Source organism: Geotrypetes seraphini, chromosome 8 (genome assembly GCF_902459505.1).
Source record: "Geotrypetes seraphini chromosome 8, aGeoSer1.1, whole genome shotgun sequence".
NCBI classification, from domain to species: domain Eukaryota; kingdom Metazoa; phylum Chordata; class Amphibia; order Gymnophiona; family Dermophiidae; genus Geotrypetes; species Geotrypetes seraphini.
The window spans coordinates 189,237,198-189,262,067 of record NC_047091.1 but is presented as its reverse complement, the minus strand read 5'-3'; the positions used below and the strand labels follow the sequence as shown (position 1 = coordinate 189,262,067).

Sequence of the window (24,870 nt, the reverse complement as noted above, 5' to 3'; positions counted from 1 at the left end):
TCAGTTTCTATGTACTGATGCCTAAGGGTTCATGCCAGAAGTACCTTTACGTGTTGGTAGGCACCTCTGTAGTCATGATTCTCATCACAGATAGGCGCTGGAAATGTAGGCCTTGAAAACCCTGACCTACATTTCTGGCAGCTATCTGTGACATGGCTGCGATTCTATAAATGGCACTGTTGTGTGATTGATACATGATCGGTGCTGCTTTTTGGGGTAGCTGCTGATTCTGGCACCGTTTATAGAATATGGGCCTAAGTGATCTACGTTTAAAGTCCAAAAATTGTGCAATTTTAAAATTCTGTGTTATAAAACTTATTTTTTTTTTTTTTTAAACCCCAACCCATGTGTCTTTATAAACTAGATTTTCAAAACCAGTCCAATAGTGAATAAATCAAAATGCACAAATTTATATCAGATCTGAAAGTGGTGTAAATGCATGTACCTGCACACTTTATAAAATATAGATGCACATCACAACTCTGATTAAATTACACTCCAAAACACCCCCCCATGTGCAGTGCACACTTGTGTCTGTGTGTGACTAGACATACAATTTCTAAAACATTTTCCACATGTAAAACTGGCTTTACACACACGAGAAACTTTTACAAAATTATCCCCATGAAAACCAAATGGTCTATCTTGTCCTCCCAGTAAGGTGTGAAGAGTATGCTTTTATGAAAGAATAATGCAGTTATTTTATGCTGTTTTAGCTTGTACTTGTACTCTTAATTAACAGCACTTACTTAAATATGGTCCTTGTGCTGGCAAAGCTAAGTATGGGTCCTCGGACAATGTCTATTCCTCTGTCATCAGAAGCATTCAACTGAAATAAATACAGAAGGTGTGAAGGGAGGGAGGATACAGTTAGAACAATGTTTCAGCCATGGAGACTAGTTCAGTCCATCCAGATAACATAAGTAGCATTTCTCTCCTCCTTTTGTTTCCTTTAATGGAATATACAAAATATTTCTGAGGAATATTTTTTAAGCAGTTCTATTGTCAAGAGTTTCCTACCATCAGATCTGTTTACATCCTACTAACTGAAAGCATAGTGTTGGAAGATTAAGTTCTTACCTTTGTTACTCTTCTCTGGAGTTCATATGTTTGGTGTTTAATCCAAACCCGCGAATCATTCCAGAAATGTGATACTCACAGCTTTCAGCACCTCTCACATTGCCAGTGGAGTATATTGCCCCCTTCAGTTTTGTCCCAAAGCAATCAATCACCACTGGAATAAAACACAAAGAAAAAGGGGTACGGGAAATTTCCCTGCCAACATTAAACAGTGCTATTCTGCTCTGCAGCTTATAAGAGAACAAATACTTAGAAATAAAACTTGAAAACATGCAAAAAAAACAAAAACCCATAAGCAGAAATAATAACCAACCTGCTATGTACAAAAGGCACCAACATCAAAGGAGCCAGAGTCTGAATAATGCACTGATTTTCCACGGATGCCCCTTGGAAAATCAGGGGCGGGAAACTGCTCGGGGGGACACCAGGAAATTCTTTTTCACTGAAAGGGTGGTTGATCGCTGGAATAGTCTTCCACTTCAGGTTATTGAGGCCAGCAGCGTGCCTGATTTTAAGGCCAAATGGGATAGACACGTGGGATCTATTCACAGAGAAAGGTAGGGGAGGGTCATTGGGGTGGGCAGACTAGATGGGCCGTGGCCCTTATCTGCCGTCTATTTCTATGTTTCTATGATTCCAGAGGAGATGTAACAGAATGGAAGATTAGGTTCTTACCTTTGTTAATCTTCTTTCTGTTACTCTTCTCTGGAGTCCGTATGGCCCGTGCTCTTTTTCCTCAGTACCGCCTGCTTTTCTGCCTCGGATATTTCGGAAAAATGTTTGAAGTACCTGTATGTAAACTGCTTTGAGTGTGGCTGTAAAACTACAAAAATGCAGTTAACAAGTTCCAATCCCTTTTACTTTCATTTCCAGGCCTGAAAGTATGGTGACATACCAGAGCAATAGCAATGTTTAGGGTGGAACAAAAGAGCACGCCTGCAATACCGAGGCCTCAAAGGTGGTATCCTCTTGAGCCACCACATCCACTCTGTAAAACCTCGTAAAGGTATGAAGAGAAGACCAAGTAGTCGCCCTACAAATTTCAGCTGGAGGTGAATATTTTCTCCTCCTGCTATGTGGGCAGCAGAAAGAGCTTGAAGTTGCACTTCTGCTCACCGGAATAGCATCTGTGCTTCCAGACACAAGGGAGCACTTCTGGTGCCCCCCTGCCGGTTCACATATGCTCCTGCTGTTGCATTGTTGGAAAACACTCGTACCGCTTTTCCCTCCAGGGCCTTTCCTCCAGAGTTTGTAGTGCTAGCCTGATGGCTCAAAGCTCTGCACAGTTTATAGACCACCCCCTTTGATGGAGAGTCCACAAGTCCCAGATGGAATGATCTCCGCAATGGACTCCCCAGCCAAAAAGACTAGCATCAGTCGTGAGAATCACCCACTCCGTGATTCAGAGAGGAATACCTTCAACAAGGAATCCCCTTGAAGCCACCAGTATAAGCTGCTCCTCGCAGCCCCTGCATCTAAAGAGCTGCATCTAAACAGAATGATGCTGAGGGGACCACCGAGACAGAAGAGTCTCCTGTAGGGGCTACCTGTGCGCCCTGGCCTAGGGGACAACCTCCAGGGAGGCTGCCATGGAGCTCAACACCTAAAGGTAATGCTAGGCTGTGGGGGATGGAAGTGCTAAGAGATCCAAGATTTGTTTCTGGAGCTTCTGTTTGTATGGCTCAGGAAGAAAAATGCAGCCCTAGGCCGTGTCAGACTGAATATCCAGATATTCCAAGCTCTGAGTTGGTTCTAGTTGGTTCTTCCTGAACTTGACAATCCAGCCTAGCCTTTGCAGGTCTGCCACAATCTTCCACACTGCCTACTCGCATTCCGGCTTGGACAGAACTCTGATGAGGCAATCATCCAGATAGGAGTGTACATGGACCCCATTTTGCAGAGATGAGCCACCACCACCACTACTTTGATGAAAGTGCAGGGAAGAGCTGCAAATTGGAAATGCTCCTGGAGAACAAGAAATCTCAAATATTTCCTGTGTCCCGGGAAGATGGGAAATAAGATGGGAAGATAAGCTTCTGCTAAATCCAGAGACGCCAGGAATTCTGGAGCTACCATTACAATGACCAATTGGACTGTTTCCATTTAGAATCGTAGAATCTTCAGAAATGTACCTATTGCCTTGAGATCCAGGATGGACCTCCAGTCCGCTATAACTTTCTTGGGCACGATGAAGTATAAGGAGTATCTGCCTGAGCCCGATTCGTCTTCAAGACTGGTTCTATGGTGTGAATATCTAAGAGCCCCTGAAGCATGGCTCTGATCCCGGCCTCTTTTTCCAGCCTCCCGGCTGGAGAATCTAAAAACAAATCTGGAGGGGGATGAAAAACCTCTATCTTATGCCCATCTCGCATGATATCCAGCACCCACTAGTCTGAGGAAATCTGTTCCCACTCCCTCCGAAACACCAATAACCACCCCCCAATATGTGCAGGTGCAGTTCCAAGTTTGGCGTCATTGGGACTTTTGAGAGGACGGGTTGACGTGAGACCCAGAGGTTTGCTGGCATCTGGGATTGTTATAGTGCTGTCCGTACCCTTGGAAAGATCTCTGGGCAGAGGAGCTTGAGTTATTCTGGTGAGACCGGCGGAAGGGATAAAAATTACTTCGACTCCCCTCAGGGAGGCAGTAAAGTTTGTTCTCCGGGAACAACTTAGGGTGGCCATCTGCTACTCTGGCCAAGAGTTCGTCTAAGCCCTTGCCAAAAAGCATCTGGCCTTTGAAGGGCAACCTGCTTAAAGTTGCTTTAGAAGCTGAGTTACCAAAGTTTTGCCCTATGAACCTGTGTCCTTTCCCAGGCAGATCCCTCCTAAATAAGGGGGTCTCAGGGCACCAAAGCCATAAAAAAAAACCCAAACTTTCCATGGGGATAAAAATAAAGCAGAGCTGATCAGAAACACCTCTGCACAGTTCACTTGCAGAAGGAAAAACTGGAGGGGGAACTATACTCCACTGGCAATGTGGGAGGTGCACGTATCACACTTCTGCAAGGCCCGGTTCATGGGTTTGGATTGAACATCATATGTACGGACTCCAGAGGAGATGTAACACAGTAAGAGTTAATTGTGTGCTGCTGATGGATAAAAGCTTTATAGCAGGAAGCACAGCACAATGCAGATTCTCTTCCTATCTCTCCTAAGCAGAAGGAACAATCAGGGAAAAGGAGGAAAAAACATGTCTCACTCACTAGAGACAGTCAAATACTTATGCTCTACAAAAATGCACTGAATCTTCAGTTTTGGGAGTTATACCAATCTGATAAAGCACTACTCACACTCCTTTCACAATGTATGAGGAAAACAGATCATCAATACATAATGTGCAAAAATCATTGAATTTATGGTAGCATATCAAACACACTAAATCTAACTTCAAAGCCTAATATGCATATTGGAGCTGAATGTGTGTGTTCCTCCTCCCTTAGCAGACCGCTGCCCATTTTCCTTTGTGCTCCCTTACCTCCAGTACCATGGAGCTGAATTCCTTGTCTTTGTAAAGCTGCTTTGCACAAGCTAGGATAGTGGAGGTCTTCCCAGTGCCAGGAGGGCCATAGAAGAGTAGGTGAGGCAGCTTGTCTTCACTAATGAACCTCTGAACTGAGGAGGAGAAAGAAAATAAAACAGTGCTAGGGTCCTCTAAATATAGCCATCTTCACAATCCAGTTTAGGAATAGATACAGAAGGCTAAAATATCAAAGCAGTACTTATTTGCCGACAGTTTTCAGCAGTCAGCTCATCACATAGAACAAGTGTCAAGATTATACCCATTACTACAAGTACACACTGTGTCCCAAACTGCTTTCTATTTTCACAGTACCAGTAGAACATAACTAGTCCCTTCTACCCTGTTGCGCCGTATGCAGGGAACAAGCTGCCTGAATCCCTATGGTGGGCTCCGTCTCTGGCAGTATTCAAGGCCCGGTTAAAAGCCTTCTACTCCTAACTCCTCTCACCTTTGAGTTCTGCATCTTTATATATGTAATGTCTGTCCGTCCAAGTTAGATTGTAAGGTTTTCTGAGCAGGGACCATCTATTAAATGTCAAAATGTACAGCACTGCATATATCTTTCAGCGCTATATAAGTGATAAAGAGTAGCTGAAGTAGTAACTGCATAGTGCATATGATGAAGTCTAGGCCACAGGACTTGGACTCACCATCATACTGATCCTAGTAATAAAATCCTAAATTAGGTGCTATTTCCTCTTAATGGGTCAGATGGTACAATTCTATTAATTAACTTCTAAAATTTTCAAAGAAATGATGCAGTGTTTCAGGCAAAGTTCAGCCTCCTTCACCTCCCCATCCTCTCTGCCCTGGTTGACCCAGCACAATAAACCAAGAATTGTAGAAGCCAGATCCAGGAATGAAATTCCTATCTCCTCAGCAGCAGACAAAGCTAACCTCCTGGCTATGCATGCTTATCCATGTCATTAGATGGATAAGAATAGCCATACTGGATCAGACTAATGGTCTATCTAGTCCTTATCATATTTCCATTGTGGCCAACCCAGGTCACAAGTACCTGGCAAAAACCCAAATAGTAGCAACATTCCATGCTACCGATCCCAGGGCAAGCAGTGGCGTCCCCCATGTCTGTCTTAGTAGCAGACTATGGACCTTTTTTAAACTCATCAAGTTTCAAGTTTTATTTATTCTTGATTAAACGCTTAATTAAAGTTTTTCTAAGCGAATTACAATAAATAAAATAACATGTAATTTTAACAAAGTATTAAAAATATGTAATTTAACAAAATATTAAAACATAAAACAAAACAGGCAAACAAAATAAAAAAACTAAATAAAAAAATGCATAAAAGAACAATAGATAATATCAAGGAGAAAGTTAAAGGAAAAAGGTCTAAAGAAGCAATTTACAGGTTAAAAGCATCTGTGAATAAAAAGCTCTTTAAGTTCTTTTTAAAACTGTCAAGATTACTTTCATCTCTCAGTTGTAAAGGTAAGGAATTCCAAAGTTGTGGAGCTGTTACTGAAAATATATCTTGCTGACGGGTTCCAATGATTTTTAAAGATGGAATTACTAGTAATTTTTGATTAGTTGAACGGAGGGAACGTGAAGTATTATATGGGATAAGAACTTTACTAATGAATAGAGCTGCGATGGCGAACCTATGGCACGCGTGCCAGCTGTGGCATGCGAAGGCCTTGCAGCTGGCACGCGGGAAGGTCCGCAATTAAGATATGCGGCGCGGCGGGAGGCGAGTGTGCCGGTGTCTGCTTTGCAGCTCACCTGGCAACAGGGCCGGACTGGCCTTTGGGAGGACTGGGAATTGTCCCGGTGGACCGCGGCCCATCCTCCTGTGCTGGCTGCAGTCCTGTGAGTGGATGTTTAGCCTGCCTGTCTTCCCCTTAGTATCCTATGAGCCAGGCAGTGTGTGAGGGGGAAGTGGGGGGTGGAAGAGAAGCTTCACACTGAGTCTGTCACAGGAACTCAGTGAGGCTGTAATGTGACTCCACATGTGACATCTGTAATCAGGAACAGTTCCTAGTGCTCCCATGCTAGAGAGGTGAGGATATGGGGGGATGTTAATGTGTCTAATAATGTGCTCCTCTGTAAAAATCTCTGTATCTTCCATGGGGGACATGCTAAATTCGAGGAAATAAAAAAGCTGTTTATGATGATTGCATAGAGAAGTACAGTAAGCTTTCAAGATCATTCACGGAATCCTGCCTCCTCTTATCCCACTGTCTTTCAACTCCTCCAGTCCCGACTCCTCCAGAACTGCCCAAAGGCTTAAGCTAGCCTTCCCCTCTCCACGCGGCATCCACTATTCAGGCAAACTGGGAAAATCCCTTCTCTTCAAAATCACAGGTCTTTGGAACGACCTCACCACCCCGCTGCGGAACCTGAGCTCCCTTCAGTTATTCCGCAAACAACTGAAAACCTGGCTTTTCAGCAAATTGTAGCTCTATCCTTCCCCCCTTTCTCTCCCCCCTTCTACACATAAGTTCATGTAATCCTTTTTCTTCTTCTCTACCCACTATTTTAAGTTCTTGTAAACCGTGTCGAGCTCCATTCTCTTGGAGATGATGCGGTATATAAACTTAAGGTTTAGATTAGATTAGATTAGGAGAGCTGGGCTCTCTGTGAACAACCAACACACTAATCCTCTGCGCTGTACCTTATGGAAAACTCAATATAGCAAAAAACAGTAAAGTGTATATGTGGCCCTTCACAGTGCTTTTGTAAACATCATAATAAAATAACAAAGGCTCCAATAATGAAAAATAAAAGTCCTTTTCCCATATACTCAGGTCACCTCTTAATTAGTTGTTATTGTGATGAATCCAATGTTGTATAGTTATTAATGCGATTAATCCAGTTTGCAGGTCATTTTATTTGGGGAATCGCAGTCACTTCTTATTAGTGGCTGGCCGTGCCTCTCAAGTGTGCTTCTGCATTTTAGCCCTGCCCCTGGACTTCAATGGGCGGGGCCTGCGTGAGGTCATGTGATTGGGCTGCTCAACCTAAAATGCCCGGGCCTATTTTTTGTCCCAGTCCGGCCCTGCCTGGCAATGTGTTCCTCGCGGCTGCCTGAACCGCCGCGGGGCTGTGAGACAGTATATTTTTTTACCAAAACGGATGTCTACAATTAGTAAAATTCCCCAATCACATATTTTTTTATGGGGACGGATTTGTATACAGCACTTCATTAGATTTTTTTTATTATACAAATTTTATCTTTTTGTAGACTTGAAGTCTTGAACAAAGAAAATGAGTACAGCAAAAAAAGCAAAAACAGATAGTGGAAGACCATTCCAAGAGGCCTGGACATATGGAGACATATGGAGTGATTGAGCGCAGTGGGAAAGCATTGTGTATTATGTGTAATGAAAGTGTTGTGTCTCGCACATCAAGTGTCAAACGTCACTTTGAGACCAACCATAACAGTGTTGCTGAACTTGGTTTAGCTTAAAGAAAAGAGTTCCTTGTAGGAAAATTAAAGAAATATCACTCCCAGTCTCTTAGTTTTAGCAACTATCTTTCAAAAACTAATCATCTTACAGTTGCCAGCTTTCAAATTTCACTGTGCATGGCAAAACATGGTAAGCCCCTCTCTGATGGAGATTTTAACAAAAAGGCAATTTTGGCTGGGAGTAATTCACTCTTCCATGATTTCCAAAACAAGGATAAAATTGTGCAGCGCATCTCTGAGATGCCGCTAAGCAGAAATACTGCAAAAGATAGGGTTCTGCGAATGGCTGCTGATGTTAGTCAATAGCTTACTTGCGACTTACAAAAAGCACCCTTCTACACCATGTGCTTGGATGAAAGTACAGATATTACTAACCATGCAAGACTAGCGCTCATTTTGCGTTATGCTACTGGTGACATCATGAGAGAAGAGCTGGTAAAACTGCTGTCTTTGTCTGGAAGAACACAAGGGATAGATATCCACAATGCTGTGATGGAGGCTTTTTCATCACTAGACATAAGTCCAGAAAAAGTGGTTTCAGTTACTAGCGATGGAGCACCTAGCATGGTGGGGACAACATCAGGATTCATTCATTTCTTTGCTAAGGAAGCAAAACATCCACTGATTCAATTTCACTGCATAATACATCAAGAGGCTCTCTGCGCCAAAGAAAGCAGCAAAAAACTTGACGATGTCCTCAAAGATGTAACAAAAATGGTGAACTTCATCATGGCGCGTGTTCTTAATTTTCAACAATTTCAAGCCCTTCTTGATGAGGTTCAGGCACAATATAACACTTTACTGATGTACAATAATGTCCGGTGGCTGAGCAGAGGACGAGTGTTAGAGAGATTTGTGGCCTGCTTGGAAGAAGTTAGGCTATTTATGAACGAAAAGGGGGAAGACTATCCTCAACTCACCAACATGGCCTGGCTTACCAACCTCATGTTCTTTACAGATTTTACTAACCACTTTAATGTACTAAACAAAAAATTACAAGGCATGGGAAAAACAGCAGAAAGCATGTTTAGTGACATCAAAGCTTTTGAGAGAAAATTGCATGTTTTTGAAAAAGACCTTGAGAGTGGACAGCTAAAATATTTTCCCAACCTAAAAATACATTTGGATAATTCTACAACATTTGTGGACAGTCATAAAAAACACCAGGAAATCCACAAAGCATATTCCACCATTGTAGCCAAAGCAAAGGAGAATTTTAGTAAAAGATTTTCTCAGTTCCGTAAGATGGAGACAACCCTTTCATTTATAACTTCCCCAGAAAAGTCCACATTTGAAGATCTTGATCTTTCCTGCTTACAGTGGTTGGATATTCAAAATTTGGAAATGAAGCTACTGGAATTTCAAGAAAACTCTATCTGGAAAAGTAAATTCAATGACCTGCGTGCGGCTCTTGAACGTATTGAGTGTGAAAGGGTGACAAATGAAATCACTGCTAGCAGTTCTGAAAATGAAATCCTAAAAGCATGGAATTCTTTGCCAGACAATTTTAAGTCCATGAAAGCACTTGGGATTGCTCTTCTTACTTTGTTTGGGTCATCCTATGCTTGTGAGCAGCTGTTTTCGGCTTTGAATCATATAAAATCTGATGCTAGAAACAGATTAACGGATGACATGAGTGCTGCATGTGTTGCTCTGAAATTAACGCACTATGAGCCAAGGATTGACAAGTTATCAGCATGCATGCAACAACAAAAATCACATTAATTTTTTTCAGAGCATGCCCAATGCATATGTTTACATGAAGCAGTGTTTTCAGTTTGCAGTTAAGACACTTCCTAAGTTATTTAAATATTATTTAAAGATGTTATTTAAAAAAGGGACTTTACATGGCCCTGTTGTATTCCAATCTGGAATTTCCAATAAAAACGGTTGGTTTAATTGAAAGCTCTTTTGTTTTCTTTACATCATATTATTAGAAATGCCCCTCGCAAAGAATCTTCTTCTTGGAGACTAAACAATGCTTTACTCTTAGACTCAGAAATAGCTGACAAAATTCAATCTTTCACTGCTGAATTCTTCGAACTTAACTCCAAAGATCCAGAAATTTGCCCATCCATTGTCTGGGAGGCTTATAAAGTCTCCCTTAGGGGTGAACTTATCAATCTTGCCTCTTGGAAAAAGAAACAATCCATGAAAAAAGAGAAAGAATTAGAATCTTCTATCAAAGAGTTAGAACTACAACATATGTCTGCCCACTTACATAATTCATCCATTTTTCAACGTATACAAAATCTTAAATACGAATTTAACACTTTAGTTTCCAGTACTGCTAGACGAGATATTTTTATCTCAACCTCTGGACATTATATGGGAGACAACCTTATGGGACGCCCTTTGGCTAGATATCTTAAAACTAAATCCAAACGTCTTCATATCACAGCCATTCAAAACCCATTGGGACAGATGGTTAAAACCCGGTCTCTGATCTCTTCTCAGTTTGAAAACTTCTATACTAATTTATATAAATCTGATTTTTCTGCTTCAGAATCGGAGATAGACTCTTTTCTTGCTTCTTTGATTCATCCGACCTTATCGGACTCTGTGAAATTAAAACTGGACTCTCCCATTACTGTATCTGAAATAGAAGCCGCAATATCATCTATACCTACCGGCAAAGCCCCAGGTCCTGACGGGTTTACCAATGAATTTTTTAAGCAGTTTCGTAATCTCCTGGCTCCTCATCTTCTTTCTTACTATGAATTCCTCCACTCTGATCCAGACAAACAATTCAACTTCACTGAGGCCACTATAGTAGTTATTCCCAAACCTGACAGAGACCCTACCTTGGTTAAAAACTTTCGCCCCATTTCTCTTCTTAATTTAGACTACAAGATCATGGCAAAACTTCTTGCACTGAGACTCAACAAAGTGATCCCCTCTCTTATTCACAAAGATCAAACGGGGTTTATTAAACAAAGGTTTATAGGAGACAATATACGCCTTTTTCATCATATTAATGCCCATGCTAAAACACTCTCAGATCCCGTAATCGGCTTGGCCATAGATGCCGAAAAGGCCTTTGACAGAGTTGAATGGCCTTTTCTATTCCAAATTTTAAAGTGGTACAACTTTGGCCCGTTCTATACAAACTGGATTAAAACTTTATATCATCAACCCACAGCTCGCATTTTAATTAATAACTCTCTCTCCAATAAATTCTCCCTACATAGAGGTACTCGCCAGGGCTGCCCTCTGTCGCCGCTGCTATTTAACTTAGCGTTGGAACCTCTCCTCTCTGCTATCCGACAATGCCCAACAATAACAGGAATTGAAACTACTTATTGTCATATCAAATTAGCAGCATACGCTGATGATGTCCTTCTCTTTATCCGAGATCCTGTTGCTTCCCTTCCCTCACTCGTTAATATTGTCTCTCATTACTCCAAGCTTTCTGGATACTTAGTTAACTGGGAAAAATCAGAAATTTTCCCTCTTAATGATCTCATTTACCCCTCAGACCTCGCCCAATTTCCCTTCACATGGTCACAAGGAGCTGTAAAATACTTGGGAGTGTTAATACATAAAGATCCGACTCAAACTCAAGATCTAAACATATCTAAAATTAAAAGCTTAGTTCTTAACACCCTGTCTCGTTGGTCTCCACTCTTTCTTTCATGGTGGGGCAGAATAGCTTCTATCAAAATGACCCTTACTCCTCAGATAAACTATACCCTCTCAATGCTTCCCTCCTTATGCAAGAAGAAATTTTTTCACTGGTTGAATAAGAAAATATCTGACTTTGTGTGGAATAACAAAAAACCTCGTATTGCTCTCGACAAACTGAAAGCCTCTAAAATTAATGGGGGTCTGAATGTACCTGATTTTCATTTTTATTATATCGCATCATTGGCCAAATATGGAGCCTACTGGATTACTAACCCTAGTACCCAAGACTCACCAACCTGGTTTGACCTGGAACGATTTTTATGTGCACCACTACATGTTTCATGCTTGTTGACGGTGCCAGTACCCAAACTCTTGAGAAAATACTCCTTATTGAGTGCAACGCAGCATGCCCTTCATATACTAGACACAATCGCAGAGATTTCAATTAAAGACAGTCCACTCTTGTCCATTTGGAATAACCCCAAAATCCAAATCAATAGTAAATCTCTTTCATGGAAGAGGTGGCAGCGGGCTGGTTTGTGGTCTCTCCATCAGATAACCACTCTCACTTCGTTTGTTCCCTTTGTCACAATTTGCTCTACTTACTCGTTGTCTCCTTCTGCTTACTCACAGTGGCTTTCTCTTACTGAGATGTTATCTTCTATGTCTATACGCTTTGACTATATGACATCCACTCACACTTTGTATCACTGGTCCACATTGGCTATATCAAAAGGTAAAGCGATATCTCTCTTTTATAGTATTCTAAGAGATCACTCTTTTACATTTTCCTCTCATTCCATGAAACATTGGGAATCTATGCTGACAACCTCACTTTCTGATGTTGACTGGGAACTCTTTTGGTCCTCGACAAACCGACCTCTTTTATCATCCAGAGTCTCACAATCAATGTTCTTCATTATGTGGAATGCGGTATGGACACCTTTTCGGATGTGGAAAGCTAACCTAAAACAAGACTCTATATGTTGGAACTGTATGAAAGAAGCTGGGACTCTTGATCACATGCTTTTCCATTGTGCTCAAGTTCGTTCCTTTTGGACGTGCATTTGGGACACCATAAAGTCTATTACCAATTGTTCAGAAGAAATTTCCTTTGACATGATAATTCTCCGATCTCAACACCCTTGTTTTACACAGTCTAACTGTCCTCCTAAACTCATTGATGCAATGTTTGTGACTGCCCTTATGCACATCTTGAAAAATTGGAAGTCCTCTTCATTACTAAACTATACCTTCTGGTGGAATTCTTTGAGCATGTATCATAAATTTGAATCATATGCTTATGAAAAGAAAAATATAATTCGACTTTCCAAAAATTTGATACAATGTAAATCACCCTGGAAATTCCTGGACTCATATGTTCAATCTATTTCATAGACACTCCTCTCTTCTTCTTCTTCCTCTTCTTTTTCTTTACCTTCACCTTTTTTCCCAATTTTTTTTTTTTTCTTCTTCCTTCAATTTCTCTTTCCTCTTATCTTTTCTTTTACTAATTTTTCATGAACAGTCCTAGTACTTTAGATCTTTTAAAACGATTCAATTCTACATTGCACAATGTAACTGAATATTTGTTATACTAAATGTTTTGTTTTATATTTTGATACCATGTACTTGAACTGTTTCTTATATTTCTTCAAAAAAATCAATAAAAAATATTGAACTAAAAAAAAAAGAAATGTAATGATTTAACTATTTTCTAATTTGATTGTAAATTTTACAAAAAAACATATATAGACTCTTTGGGAATACACACCGAGTCTTTTTTTTTTTTTTTTTTTTAATTATTTATTTATAAAGTTTTAAAATTTTAACAAGCATACCATCTTGTACAGAAAAGTGCAATCAAGAAAACATATCTTTGATTATTCTCAAAATGAAAATAAACCAAAATTACATAAAAGGTAGTAATTCCAACTTAATCGTACACTAGTCCTCAATAATGGATTCAAGATTCAGGAATTAGGAGTGAGTTTAGTACAATAGCAAAATTAACCAAAACACGTCATCTGTGCTGAAAGAGAGCTTAATAATTAAGACACCGATGTTACTCTTTTTCAAGGCGCTTCATGGAGAGGAAAGCAGTCAAATGAGACGGTTCAAAGAAAATATATTTGAGGGAATTATACCTTATTACACACTTACAAGGGTATCTAAGAAAAAATAATCCCCCCATCTGAGTCACACCTGGTTTTAACAATAAAAATTCCCTCCTTCTTTTCTGAGTTTCTCTTGAAACATCAGGAAAAACAGTCGCTGTTACTGCAATCACAATATGAACCTGAAGCCAGCTCACTGGTTTGTGTGATACCCTACTCCATCCACGCTTTTCAAATAAAGAAGATCATTAAACGACATTGGTCCATTTTACAGTACCATGAAGCCTTCCAAGAAGTTCCCAGATTTGCCTTTTCCAAATCTTCTAATTTAAAACAACGTGTCACGCATTCACAATTTTTGAATCCAGAGACTTCTAGCTTCATCAGAGGTCAGCATCTACCATGTGGACATTGTAAATATTGTCAGTTTAGTGTTACTATTTCACAAATGCCATTACCTTCCCGATGCAAGTATACTCAGCATGCGACTAACTGCAATACTCATCATGTTAGTTATGCTATATCATGCCCGTGCCAGCTTGTATATGTGGGGAACACCACCCGCAGTATAAAGCATCGAATTGGAGAACACATGAGCCGCATACGCACCGCAGTGCAAGAGGCCCCCCTGGTGCAGCATTGGCAGAAAAACAACCACGCTATTACAGACTTGAGATTTACAGTCCTGGATTGTTACAGCAACACCAGGGGAGGTGATACAGCTCGTATACTGTGGAGAAAGGAACAAAAATGGATCTATGATCTCAATACCCTTCACCCCTATGGCCTCAATAATGAAATCGAGTGGGTGGCGTTCCGCTGATCATGTCTGGTTCCAGCGATGTATTTCTGAAGTTTTTTTGCATTGTAATCATTTCTCAGTGCTATAGTGATGTCATCACGCTTGCTACGTCCGTTTTCCCGCCTCTCTCCGGTTCAAATACCGCTGCGGGGGCGGGGGTTTTGTGTAGCACAAAAATTTTTTTCATTTGCTGAACGGTACGTATACTCTTGTGCTCCTGTCCTTTAGGCTAATCGTAAGCCTTATTAAGTTATGCATGGGTTTGTGGCTATTAGAATGAATTAGCCCATTTCTATTGCACTTTGACATTATGTTTTTTGCATTTCAGAACTTACATTCAACTGTTTCATGGTTGTCAATCCTTAGTAAAAGCTAATCAGCCAGACGGGGTCTCCTGAAGTAGACACCGAAACGGGGCCGCGTCGGGACCCTGATAAGTATTTTTTGAGAACTTACCGTATGAATGCAAAGTTTTTCAGTGCTTACCTGAATGCAAAAAATCTTGCTTATTTTTGAAAGCTCTTTGAATGCATAATGCATCATTATTGAGATATATACAGTTATAATCACTTATACCTTTGAGTTGGACTCGTTTGTTACATTATGAAGCAATGATTAGAAGATAAACTCTTTTCCTAAGAGGGGGTCACCTCTTCCTCTTTAGAGTTTTTACATCTCTGAGCTTAACTTTTGTACAACGGGTCCTCCTCTTGGGTTGAGTTACTATTATAGAGTCGGTCTGTTTTGTTTACAATATAGTGATTTTTCTGACTCTTGGTTACATTGTCCCTGCTGATAGTGGAAACAATGTTCCCCACCAACTGCAGCTTTGCTGGACTGCCAGGCTTCTTCTGGAAGACAATCCACTGACAGAGCAATCAAAGCATCCCAAGCCTCCTCCGAAGTTTTCACCTTCTTACTGACGGTACTAACCGTCAACTGTAACACAAATGGGTATTGCCACCTGTATTTCTAGCCTTCTTGCCGCAAAAATTTTATGACCCCCTGGACTCCTTCCTTTCCTCAACATAACCGCTGCCAAGTACTGATATACTGCAGCATGTATGCCATTCCACTGGTAATTGGTATGTCACTGTGCTACTTGCAAAATAGATTCTTTCACAGTAAAAGAGGTCAGATATATAACTACCGTATTTTCGCGGATATAACGCGCACCCGTGTAAAACGCGCACACGGGTATAGCGCGCAGAAACCACAATGTTATGTATAAAAACTTTTGTATACCGCGCTCACGCGTATAACGCGCAAGGGGTATGCGCGGTAGGTAAAAACGCGTATAACGCGCGCGTTATATCCGCGAAAATACGGTATATCTCTCAGCAAGTTGCTCTGTGGGTACCTTAGTGCTTTATGTGCACATTCTATTCTGACTTTTCAACAACGAGCATTTTCCCTAGTGGTCAACTGTAACAGTTCCTCACAAATAGCTTGGGCCACCTGCTGCACATCCTTATATCTTTCTTCTTCAGGGACCCCCCTGCAGGCATAAGTTGCAACGCCTGGTGCAATTTTCCAGGTCTTCCAATTTCTCCCAGATCTCAGTCTTATTGGCCTGGAGGATCGCCAGATCCGAATGGATGTCCATCATATCCTCCACCACCTCATCCACTCGGGCCTTCAGCTCCTCACAACACTTTGAGACCTCCTGTAACTCTTGTTTTATATTCAAAACTGCCTGGTGAATATCTGAGCAAATGGTATGTCTGCTCTCAGTCCAGCAATTAAGTCTGCAAAATCGTTGTCATCCTGTTGCCTGCAATCACCATTAGTTACTGCAACTCCATCCGCAACTAGTGTTATGCGGTGCTCCAGATAAACAACCTCCACCAACTTTGATGTACTTGGGGAGCCAACGGTTTTCTCAATAGCTGCTCCTGATCTATTCCCAGCAAATCATTATGCATCTATCTTTCGTCGTATGGTCATAGTGCCTTCACCGAGCAGGAGGATGAAAAATTGAGGGAAAAAATCGGACTGCATTCGGTCTTATTAGCATAATACACCGCAGCCCCTACAGAGTTTCATTCCTTCGTGTCCTGCCATATTGGTGACGTCACTTCTTCCCTTAAAATACGTTTTTAAACAAATTATTACGATTGGCTTGGTAATTTACACTGCTTATTTCTGATAGACATCATAAAATCTGTTTTACTCTTTTAGGGTCTTGCCAGGTATTTATGGTCTGGATTGAACTAGGCTTGATAGACCTTTAGTCTGTCCCAGTATGGCAATGCTCATGTTCTTGTCAGAATGGTGCACAAAAAAAGTGTCTTTCAACTCATCTGATAGATTCAAATGCCTTTATTCATCCAAGTTGTACGGATTCATACAGTGACTCAATGACTCGACATGTAAACGTTTCGGCCTACCCGGCCTGCATCAGGAGTCTATAAGTTATGTATATAAACATGAACAAATCAATAGACATATAAAACATAAAAACAATTTTGGAAAACAGCAAAGACTAGATTAATAACCTTTAATAAAAATGTCATGCTATTCCCAACCTATGAATAAAGTTATGTAGTACATATGGTATATACATCATTGCTAGGAATGCATTTTATGCAATAAAACCACCTAAAGCAGGTATAAAATGTATCTATCTTCAAAATAATTAAACAATATAAAACAATATAAAAATAATTCCAATTAATCAATAATAGACAGTCACAAAGATCATTTAATGAGCAATTGATAAATGCTCCAATAAAATTATACGAATAAGTAATATATACATTAAAACCAATAAAGTAAAGTATGTAAGACACTAAAAACAATATATAATTTATAGATTCCTTTGAGCAATGATGTAAAAGTAGAAGTATATCTAAAATACTAAATTCATCCATAAAATCTATGAACATATAAAAAACTTTATCAGATACATAGATATCCATCAACAATGCTTAGTTCATTAAAGAAACTTCAAGTAGCAATCAGTATATAAAGCCCATTGAACAAAATTAATGGCTATTAGAAATTAAAAAAACAAATCCTCTTTACATATAATTACATAAAACATATTGAAATGATGTAATGAAGCATCTAAGAAACTGTGATATTAAAAAGCATATAAACCAGAACCAATCCGATACCCCAGAGAAGGACAAAGTTAATACATAAGAACATATGTTTTTGAAATTCTAAAAAATGCAATATAAAAATACCTTAGGAGTCTTTGGGTGTGCAATGAAGTGACCAAGAACTATTGAAAACCAACCAAAATGTTGTTTCTGCACTAATGAAAAATTAAAACAAAAAAGAGAGTAAGTAATACTAAATAGTGCCACAAAAATAGTAAAGCATGTAAGAAAACGGCCAAAAAGACTAAAAGGTGACGATGAGATTAGGTGGGCCCAAGGAAAAACACCAGAAAAAAGCACCCAAAGTGACTCGTTAAAAACGCCATTACAACTGAAAAAAGAAAACTGCATAAAAACCAAGATCTAAAACCAATAACCACCAAGAGAACAAAGTGAAAGGAGGCCATAAAGTAAAAATAACTCACAAAATGCAATACGAAAGAAAATAAAAAATAAAAGAAAGCTGCAAAATTGCATATAGACCAAGATCCATAAAAAAATAATCACCAAAGGAACAAAGCGAAGGAAAATGAAAAATAAAAAAATAAAAGAACGAGGCAACAGAAACAAGAAAAAGGTTTACCGAAACTTTGAAGCACTGCGAAACGACGCAGCCTTACTGCAAGTAAAAACTAGGTCGGAAAATCACGGAGTTAATAAAGAGGCCACGTGTGAGCGTGCTGACGTCATTGGGACGAAAACGAGGGGTGAAACACGGAAGTACAAGTAGCCATCATGCCGTATGAATATTAACCTTGCTGAATGAACTATGTGAAAAGAAAAAGAAGATAATAAGAACATATAATAAATCAAGAAAAGGGTTGATAAAAAATAGCAGTAAGATAAAAAATATGTTGGTTTTAAAAAACTGGGTCAGTTCAAAAATTAAATTATGAAAAGTGTATGGAAATCCAATGGATAAAGTGGGGGGGAAACAGAGGCTCGGGGTTGTCATCAAAATAGACTCCTGATGCAGGCCAGGTAGGCCGAAACGTGTACATGTCGAGTCAATGAGTCACTGTATGAATCCGTACAACTTTGGATGAATAAAGGCATTTGGATCTATCAGATGAGTTGAAAGACACTTTTTTTGTGCACCATTCTGATTGGACAATTCCACTTTGGTTTTGCTCTTTTGAGTTTTGTGGTTTTGTTTCCCCTGTTCTTTAATGCTCATGTTCTTAACATTGTGAAAATCTAATGTATTAGAATAACAACCAACTAGGTCTATCAGCGACTGGAAGGCTTGCCATGTTTACATTTTCTCACTGAAAACTTACTTGTGTTCAGGATGTCCTGATGAGAGATCAAATCATTCAGTGTCTTTGGTCGATATTTCTCCACCCTAAAACAAAATATTTGCATGGGTGCATGTACATTAAACAACACTAAAGAAGTTATTATATAAAATTTAATTCATTATTAAAGCATATAAGGCATGCTAGGTGCCATCTAAGAGCCCACTGTTCTCTCTGATTAAAAGCAAAGAAGAGATAAGGCAGACAAATAATCTAATTTGAGATTTGAGTCGCATCATGCCTAAATAGGTTCAAAGCAACTTACAATGCAATTTAAATACATACAGTTTAGTATAGACAGGATGCTATTAGTAGTACATTAGTAATGTATAAGGATGCCAAAGAAGGTACATTGATTGATTCTATGAGGATAGATTGTCTATTATAGTCCAACGTCAGGTGGTTGACCGTGCATGTTTGTTTGTTTATTTCTCACCCACACTTATCCAGGGCGAATTACATATTTACATACAAAATAAAAGATTTGCATTTATCATACAAAACACTTCCAGAGACATACTATAACAAATTACATACTTACATATCAAATTAGATATAACATAAACATCACATTAATGACGAATTTCAATTTAAGGCCAAAACTGGCCAAACCCACACATGCCTCAATCTAATGGGCAGACTGGATGGACCGTTCAGGTCTTTATCTACCGTCATTTACTATGTTACTATACATCAAAATATACAATTCCATAAGTCATACAAGACGCCTGAATAACAGAAATTAATAAAACAAATAAAACAAATCAGACCATCGAACACCTCCGTGACCAGCACTCAGCACTCAAGAGTCATCACTCCTTCACCCCCAACCAAACTCAGACCCTATATTTCATTTTACAGAACAGATGTCTTTTCAGCAGTTTCCTAAAGCTCTGAACATTTTGCTGTTGGCATGTGGTGCAATAGAGGTTGAAGGGTACAACTCATTGGTACCTTTTCCCTTCTTATAGAACTACTGCATATTGCTTTCCTTGGGTGATGGATTGTAAGACTAGGGTTACCAAACATCCGGGAAAACCCAGCCATGTCCTCTTTTTAGAGGACTATGCAGATGCGCAGAGGGATTTTCAAAACCTGGCAGTTTATCTGGGTTCTGGAAGCCCCCAAGCTCGGGGCTATGTCAGGAGACCCTGTGTGCATGCAAGAATGTCAATGCAACGACATCATATGCACGTGATGTCCGCACATGTGCAGAGGCCCTCCAGACCTCAGGGAAGGAGACAGGTGGAGTTAGGGGTGGAATGGGAAATCTGGCAACCCTAAGTAAGACTATGGGCTAGATTCACTAAACCTTCCGATCCTGTATCAACAATCGCAGTACCAGTATTACTGGTTTTGCGATTGTTCCCTGACCCGATTCACTAAACTGCTGTTCTATCAATCTGCGATCCAATCCTGCCATGCAAATGAGTAAAATCCCATGCAAAATAGGCAAGCGATTGCTTCACTGACAATTGCTTGGCTATTTTGAATCGGGTTTTACTATAGTAAAAACCGACTGCTTCAGACCTATCAGTAACTGTGTTACCGACAGGTCTGCTTGGTTATTTTTTCTTTTAAGGGCACTGATATTTTGCATGTATTACCAATCAGGAACTTCCTTAGGTACTCACTAAGGAAGTTCCTGATTGGCTCAGGCCCCTCCCAAGGGAGGAGCCTGAGGCACCTAATCAGGGCCTCTGGCCCCTCCCCGTGTATTACATGATGCACCGGGGCTGGCCTAAGGCCCAGATGCATCAGGGGAGGCTATGGAGGAGGGACTGAGCACCCCTCCTGTTCTCAACTTTTACAGGGAATGGGGGGAGGAAACAGGGCATCGAGTGGCAGGAGGGAGTCTGCATTAGAAGTCTGCATGGGAATGGTTATCGTGGGAATCCTGCGGGTCCTTTGGGGCTCCTGCAGGAATCCCCCTTAACCCATGGGACTCCCATGGGGACCCTCCTCTAGCCAACGGGACTCCCACGGGGATGGAAGGCTTTGGAAGCAGGGTTCGTCCATATAATATAATGGACACATCAGCCTTAGTAAAAGAGGGGGTTTATAAGTTAATTACCTGAACAGAAAACTAAAAAAAAGGTTCCACCAAAGAGATTCCACAAGGAAAGCAGCAGCATAAACACAAAAGAAACTGAGGAATTGATGATCCTGTCAGAAGTAATTGCTTCTTTTTATGGGGACGGGCAGGGATGGAGGTAATTCCTTGCGGGGATGGAGAGGATCCTGGCAGGGACGGGAGGGGATGAAGAGGATCCTGACAGGGATGGGTGGGGACGGAGAGGATCCTGGCGGGTATGGGAGGGGATATTGAGGATCCTGACAGGGATGGGTGGGGACAGAGAGGATCCTGGCGGGGATGGGAGGGGGATGGAGAGGATCCTGAAATGGGATGGGCGGGGACGGGACGGAGAGGATCCTGGCGGGGATAGGTGGGGATGGAGAGGATCCTGACAGGGACGTGTGGGAACGGAGAGATCCTGGTGGGGATGGGTGGGGATGGAGAGGATCCTGACAGGGACATGTGGGGACGGAGAGGATCCTGGCGGGGATGGGTGGGGATGGAGAGGATCCTGACAGGGACGGGTGGGGACGGAGAGGATCCTGGCAGGGTTGGGAGGGGACGGAGAGGATCCCGGCGGGGATGGGTGGGGATGGAGAGGATCCTGACGGGGACGGGTGGGGACGGAGAGGATTCTGGCAGGGTTGGGAGGGGACGGAGAGGATCCTGGCGGGGATGGGTGGGGATGGAGAGGATCCTGACAGGAACGTGTGGGGACGGAGAGGATCCTGGCGGGGATGGGTGGGGATGGAGAGGATCCTGGCAGGGTTGGGAGGGGATGGAGAGGATCCTGGCAGGGTTGGGAGGGGATGGAGAGGATCCTGGCAGGGTTGGGAGGGGATGGAGAGGATCCTGGTGGGGATGGAGAGGATCCTGACGGGGACGGGTGGGGACGGAGAGGATCCTGGCAGGGTTGGGAGGGGACGGAGAGGATCCTGGCGGGGATGGGTGGGGATGGAGAGGATCCTGACAGGAACGTGTGGGGACGGAGAGGATCCTGGCGGGGATGGGTGGGGATGGAGAGGATCCTGACAGGGACATGTGGGGACGGAGAGGATCCTGGCGGGGATGGGTGGGGACGGAGAGGATCCTGGCGGGGATGGAGAGGATCCTGACAGGGACATGTGGGGACGGAGAGGATCCTGGCGGGGATGGAGAGGATCCTGACGGGGACGGGTGGGGACGGAGAGGATCCTGACGGGGATGGGAGGGAATGTTGAGGATTCTGACAGGGACATGTGGGGACGGAGAGGATCCTGGCGGGGATGGGAGGGGATGTTGAGGATCCTGACAGGGACGTGTGGGAACGGAGAGGATCCTGGCGGGGATGGGTGGGGACGGAGAGGATCCTGACGGGGACGGGTGGGGACGGAGAGGATCCTGACGGGGATGGGAGGGGATGTTGAGGATCCTGACAGGGACGTGTGGGAACGGAGAGGATCCTGACGGGGATGGGTGGGGACGGAGAGGATCCTGACGGGGATGGGTGGGGACGGAGAGGATCCTGACGGGGAGGGGAGGGGATGTTGAGGATCCTGACAGGGACGTGTGGGAACGGAGAGGATCCTGACGGGGATGGGTGGGTACGGAGAGGATCCTGACGGGGATGGGTGGGGACGGAGAGGATCCTGACGGGGATGGGAGGGGATGTTGAGGATCCTGACAGGGACGTGTGGGAACGGAGAGGATCCTGGCGGGGATGGGTGGGGACGGAGAGGATCCTGACGGGGATGGGTGGGGACGGAGAGGATCCTGACGGGGATGGGAGGGGATGTTGAGGATCCTGACAGGGACGTGTGGGAACGGAGAGGATCCTGGCGGGGATGGGTGGGGACGGAGAGGATCCTGACGGGGATGGGTGGGGACGGAGAGGATCCTGACGGGGATGGGAGGGGATGTTGAGGATCCTGACAGGGACGTGTGGGAACGGAGAGGATCCTGACGGGGATGGGTGGGGACGGAGAGGATCCTGACGGGGATGGGTGGGGACGGAGAGGATCCTGACGGGGATGGGAGGGGATGTTGAGGATCCTGACAGGGACGTGTGGGAACGGAGAGGATCCTGGCGGGGATGGGTGGGGACGGAGAGGATCCTGACGGGGATGGGTGGGGACGGAGAGGATCCTGACGGGGATGGGAGGGGATGTTGAGGATCCTGACAGGGACGTGTGGGGACGGAGAGGATCCTGGCGGGGATGGGTGGGGACGGAGAGGATCCTGACGGGGATGGGTGGGGACGGAGAGGATCCTGACGGGGATGGGAGGGGATGTTGAGGATCCTGACAGGGACGTGTGGGAACGGAGAGGATCCTGGCGGGGATGGGTGGGGACGGAGAGGATCCTGACGGGGATGGGTGGGGACGGAGAGGATCCTGACGGGGATGGGAGGGGATGTTGAGGATCCTGACAGGGACGTGTGGGAACGGAGAGGATCCTGGCGGGGATGGGTGGGGACGGAGAGGATCCTGACGGGGATGGGTGGGGACGGAGAGGATCCTGACGGGGACGTGTGGGAACGGAGAGGATCCTGACGGGGATGGGTGGGGACGGAGAGGATCCTGACGGGGACGTGTGGGAACGGAGAGGATCCTGACGGGGATGGGTGGGGACGGAGAGGATCCTGACGGGGACGTGTGGGAACGGAGAGGATCCTGGCAGGGTTGGGAGGGGATGGAGAGGATGCTGGTGGGGATGGGTGGGATTTCTGTCCCTGTGCAACTCTCTAGTCAGCATCCCTCCTGTGTTTTTTTTTTTTTTTGGGTGGGTGGGTGGAGGAGGAGAGTCGGCCCGATGACAGGAGAGAGTGCGAATGTCTCTTGTCATAATTGTGAAGTGGCAGGTGGCGGCATTTTTTTCATTGGGCTGATATTTTGCAAAACAAGGCAGGAGGTTGCTTCTCTGTCAGTGCAACCAAGGCCAAGAGCCGCCGAAGCTGGGCCTATGGACCCGGCCGTTGCGGCTGGGGCTGGGAAGGGGAAGGGAGTCCCGGGCCCCACCAGCCTCCATCGCAGCCCGTGGAACCGAAAGCTAGTGGAGAATCCCCAGGCTGCGTCGGCTGCCAACCAGGGGCCTCCCTCTTACCAGGGTAGGTTGCGGCGCTGCAGGGCCGCTCGGCTCGTGGACGCCATGGCGAGCGCCTTCCCTGGCACTTTAGGTCCGGAGCTCTCGCGAGAAGGCCCGAGACGGTCGCGCGCCTCCCGCCAAACCCAGCGAAACGCCGAAGCGCGTCGCCATGGAAACCTACCTGGGAAAAAGGGCGGCAAGAGACGGCGGCGAATGAAGTCAATCATGATAAAAACGCTTTTAGCTACCACATAACTTGAAAGGGAGGGAGCAAGGAAAAACCAACCAACAACCGTGCTTGATTCGGTCCTAGGCCGAGTACACATGAAGACCCCAGAGGCACCAAGGCAACCTTCACCACTTCTCATCAATAGCCACTGAAGAAAAATACGCTATGCTATTTCTAGGCAGATACCACAAGAAGACCACCAGGCTGCTAACGCTGCAACCATGCAAGAATTGGCGGGGGAGCTAAATTATTTCTTTATTTAAAAATTTATAGACCACATACAGCTATGCGCTTTCCATATCACATCTGGAGGGGCATAATCGAAAGGGACGTCTAAGTCCGTTTACGTCCAACTCGCAAGCCGTCCAAAGTAAAAAAAAAAAACAGCTTAAGACACATTTTTGAAAAATACGTCCAAATTTTTTTTCGTTTCGAAAATCGTCTAATTATACGTCCTGCTGATCTGATCGTCCAAGCCGCTAAATCATCTATCTTTATACCACATTTTCGTCCAACT

General features: G+C 43.3%; 1 protein-coding gene across 2 annotated transcripts in view; it reads right to left on the bottom strand.

The window, feature by feature from the left end:
* The window catches only part of RFC5 (replication factor C subunit 5), an 86,726-nt gene extending 62,347 nt beyond the window's left edge, over window positions 1-24,379 (bottom strand). Inside the window, exons 1-4 of one of the 2 annotated variants that reach the window (XM_033955021.1) lie at window positions 24,306-24,379; window positions 18,967-19,031; window positions 4,558-4,694; window positions 750-829 (exon numbers count right to left, since the gene is read on the bottom strand). In XM_033955021.1, coding sequence (XP_033810912.1) covers window positions 750-829; window positions 4,558-4,569 — 92 coding nt within the window. In that variant the 5' untranslated portion in view covers window positions 4,570-4,694; window positions 18,967-19,031; window positions 24,306-24,379. Of the gene's footprint in view, window positions 1-749; window positions 830-4,557; window positions 4,695-18,966; window positions 19,032-24,142; window positions 24,268-24,305 lie in introns of those variants that run through there. The other variant, XM_033955020.1, reaches the window with a different exon arrangement.
* Window positions 24,380-24,870: the final 491 nt, after the last annotated feature.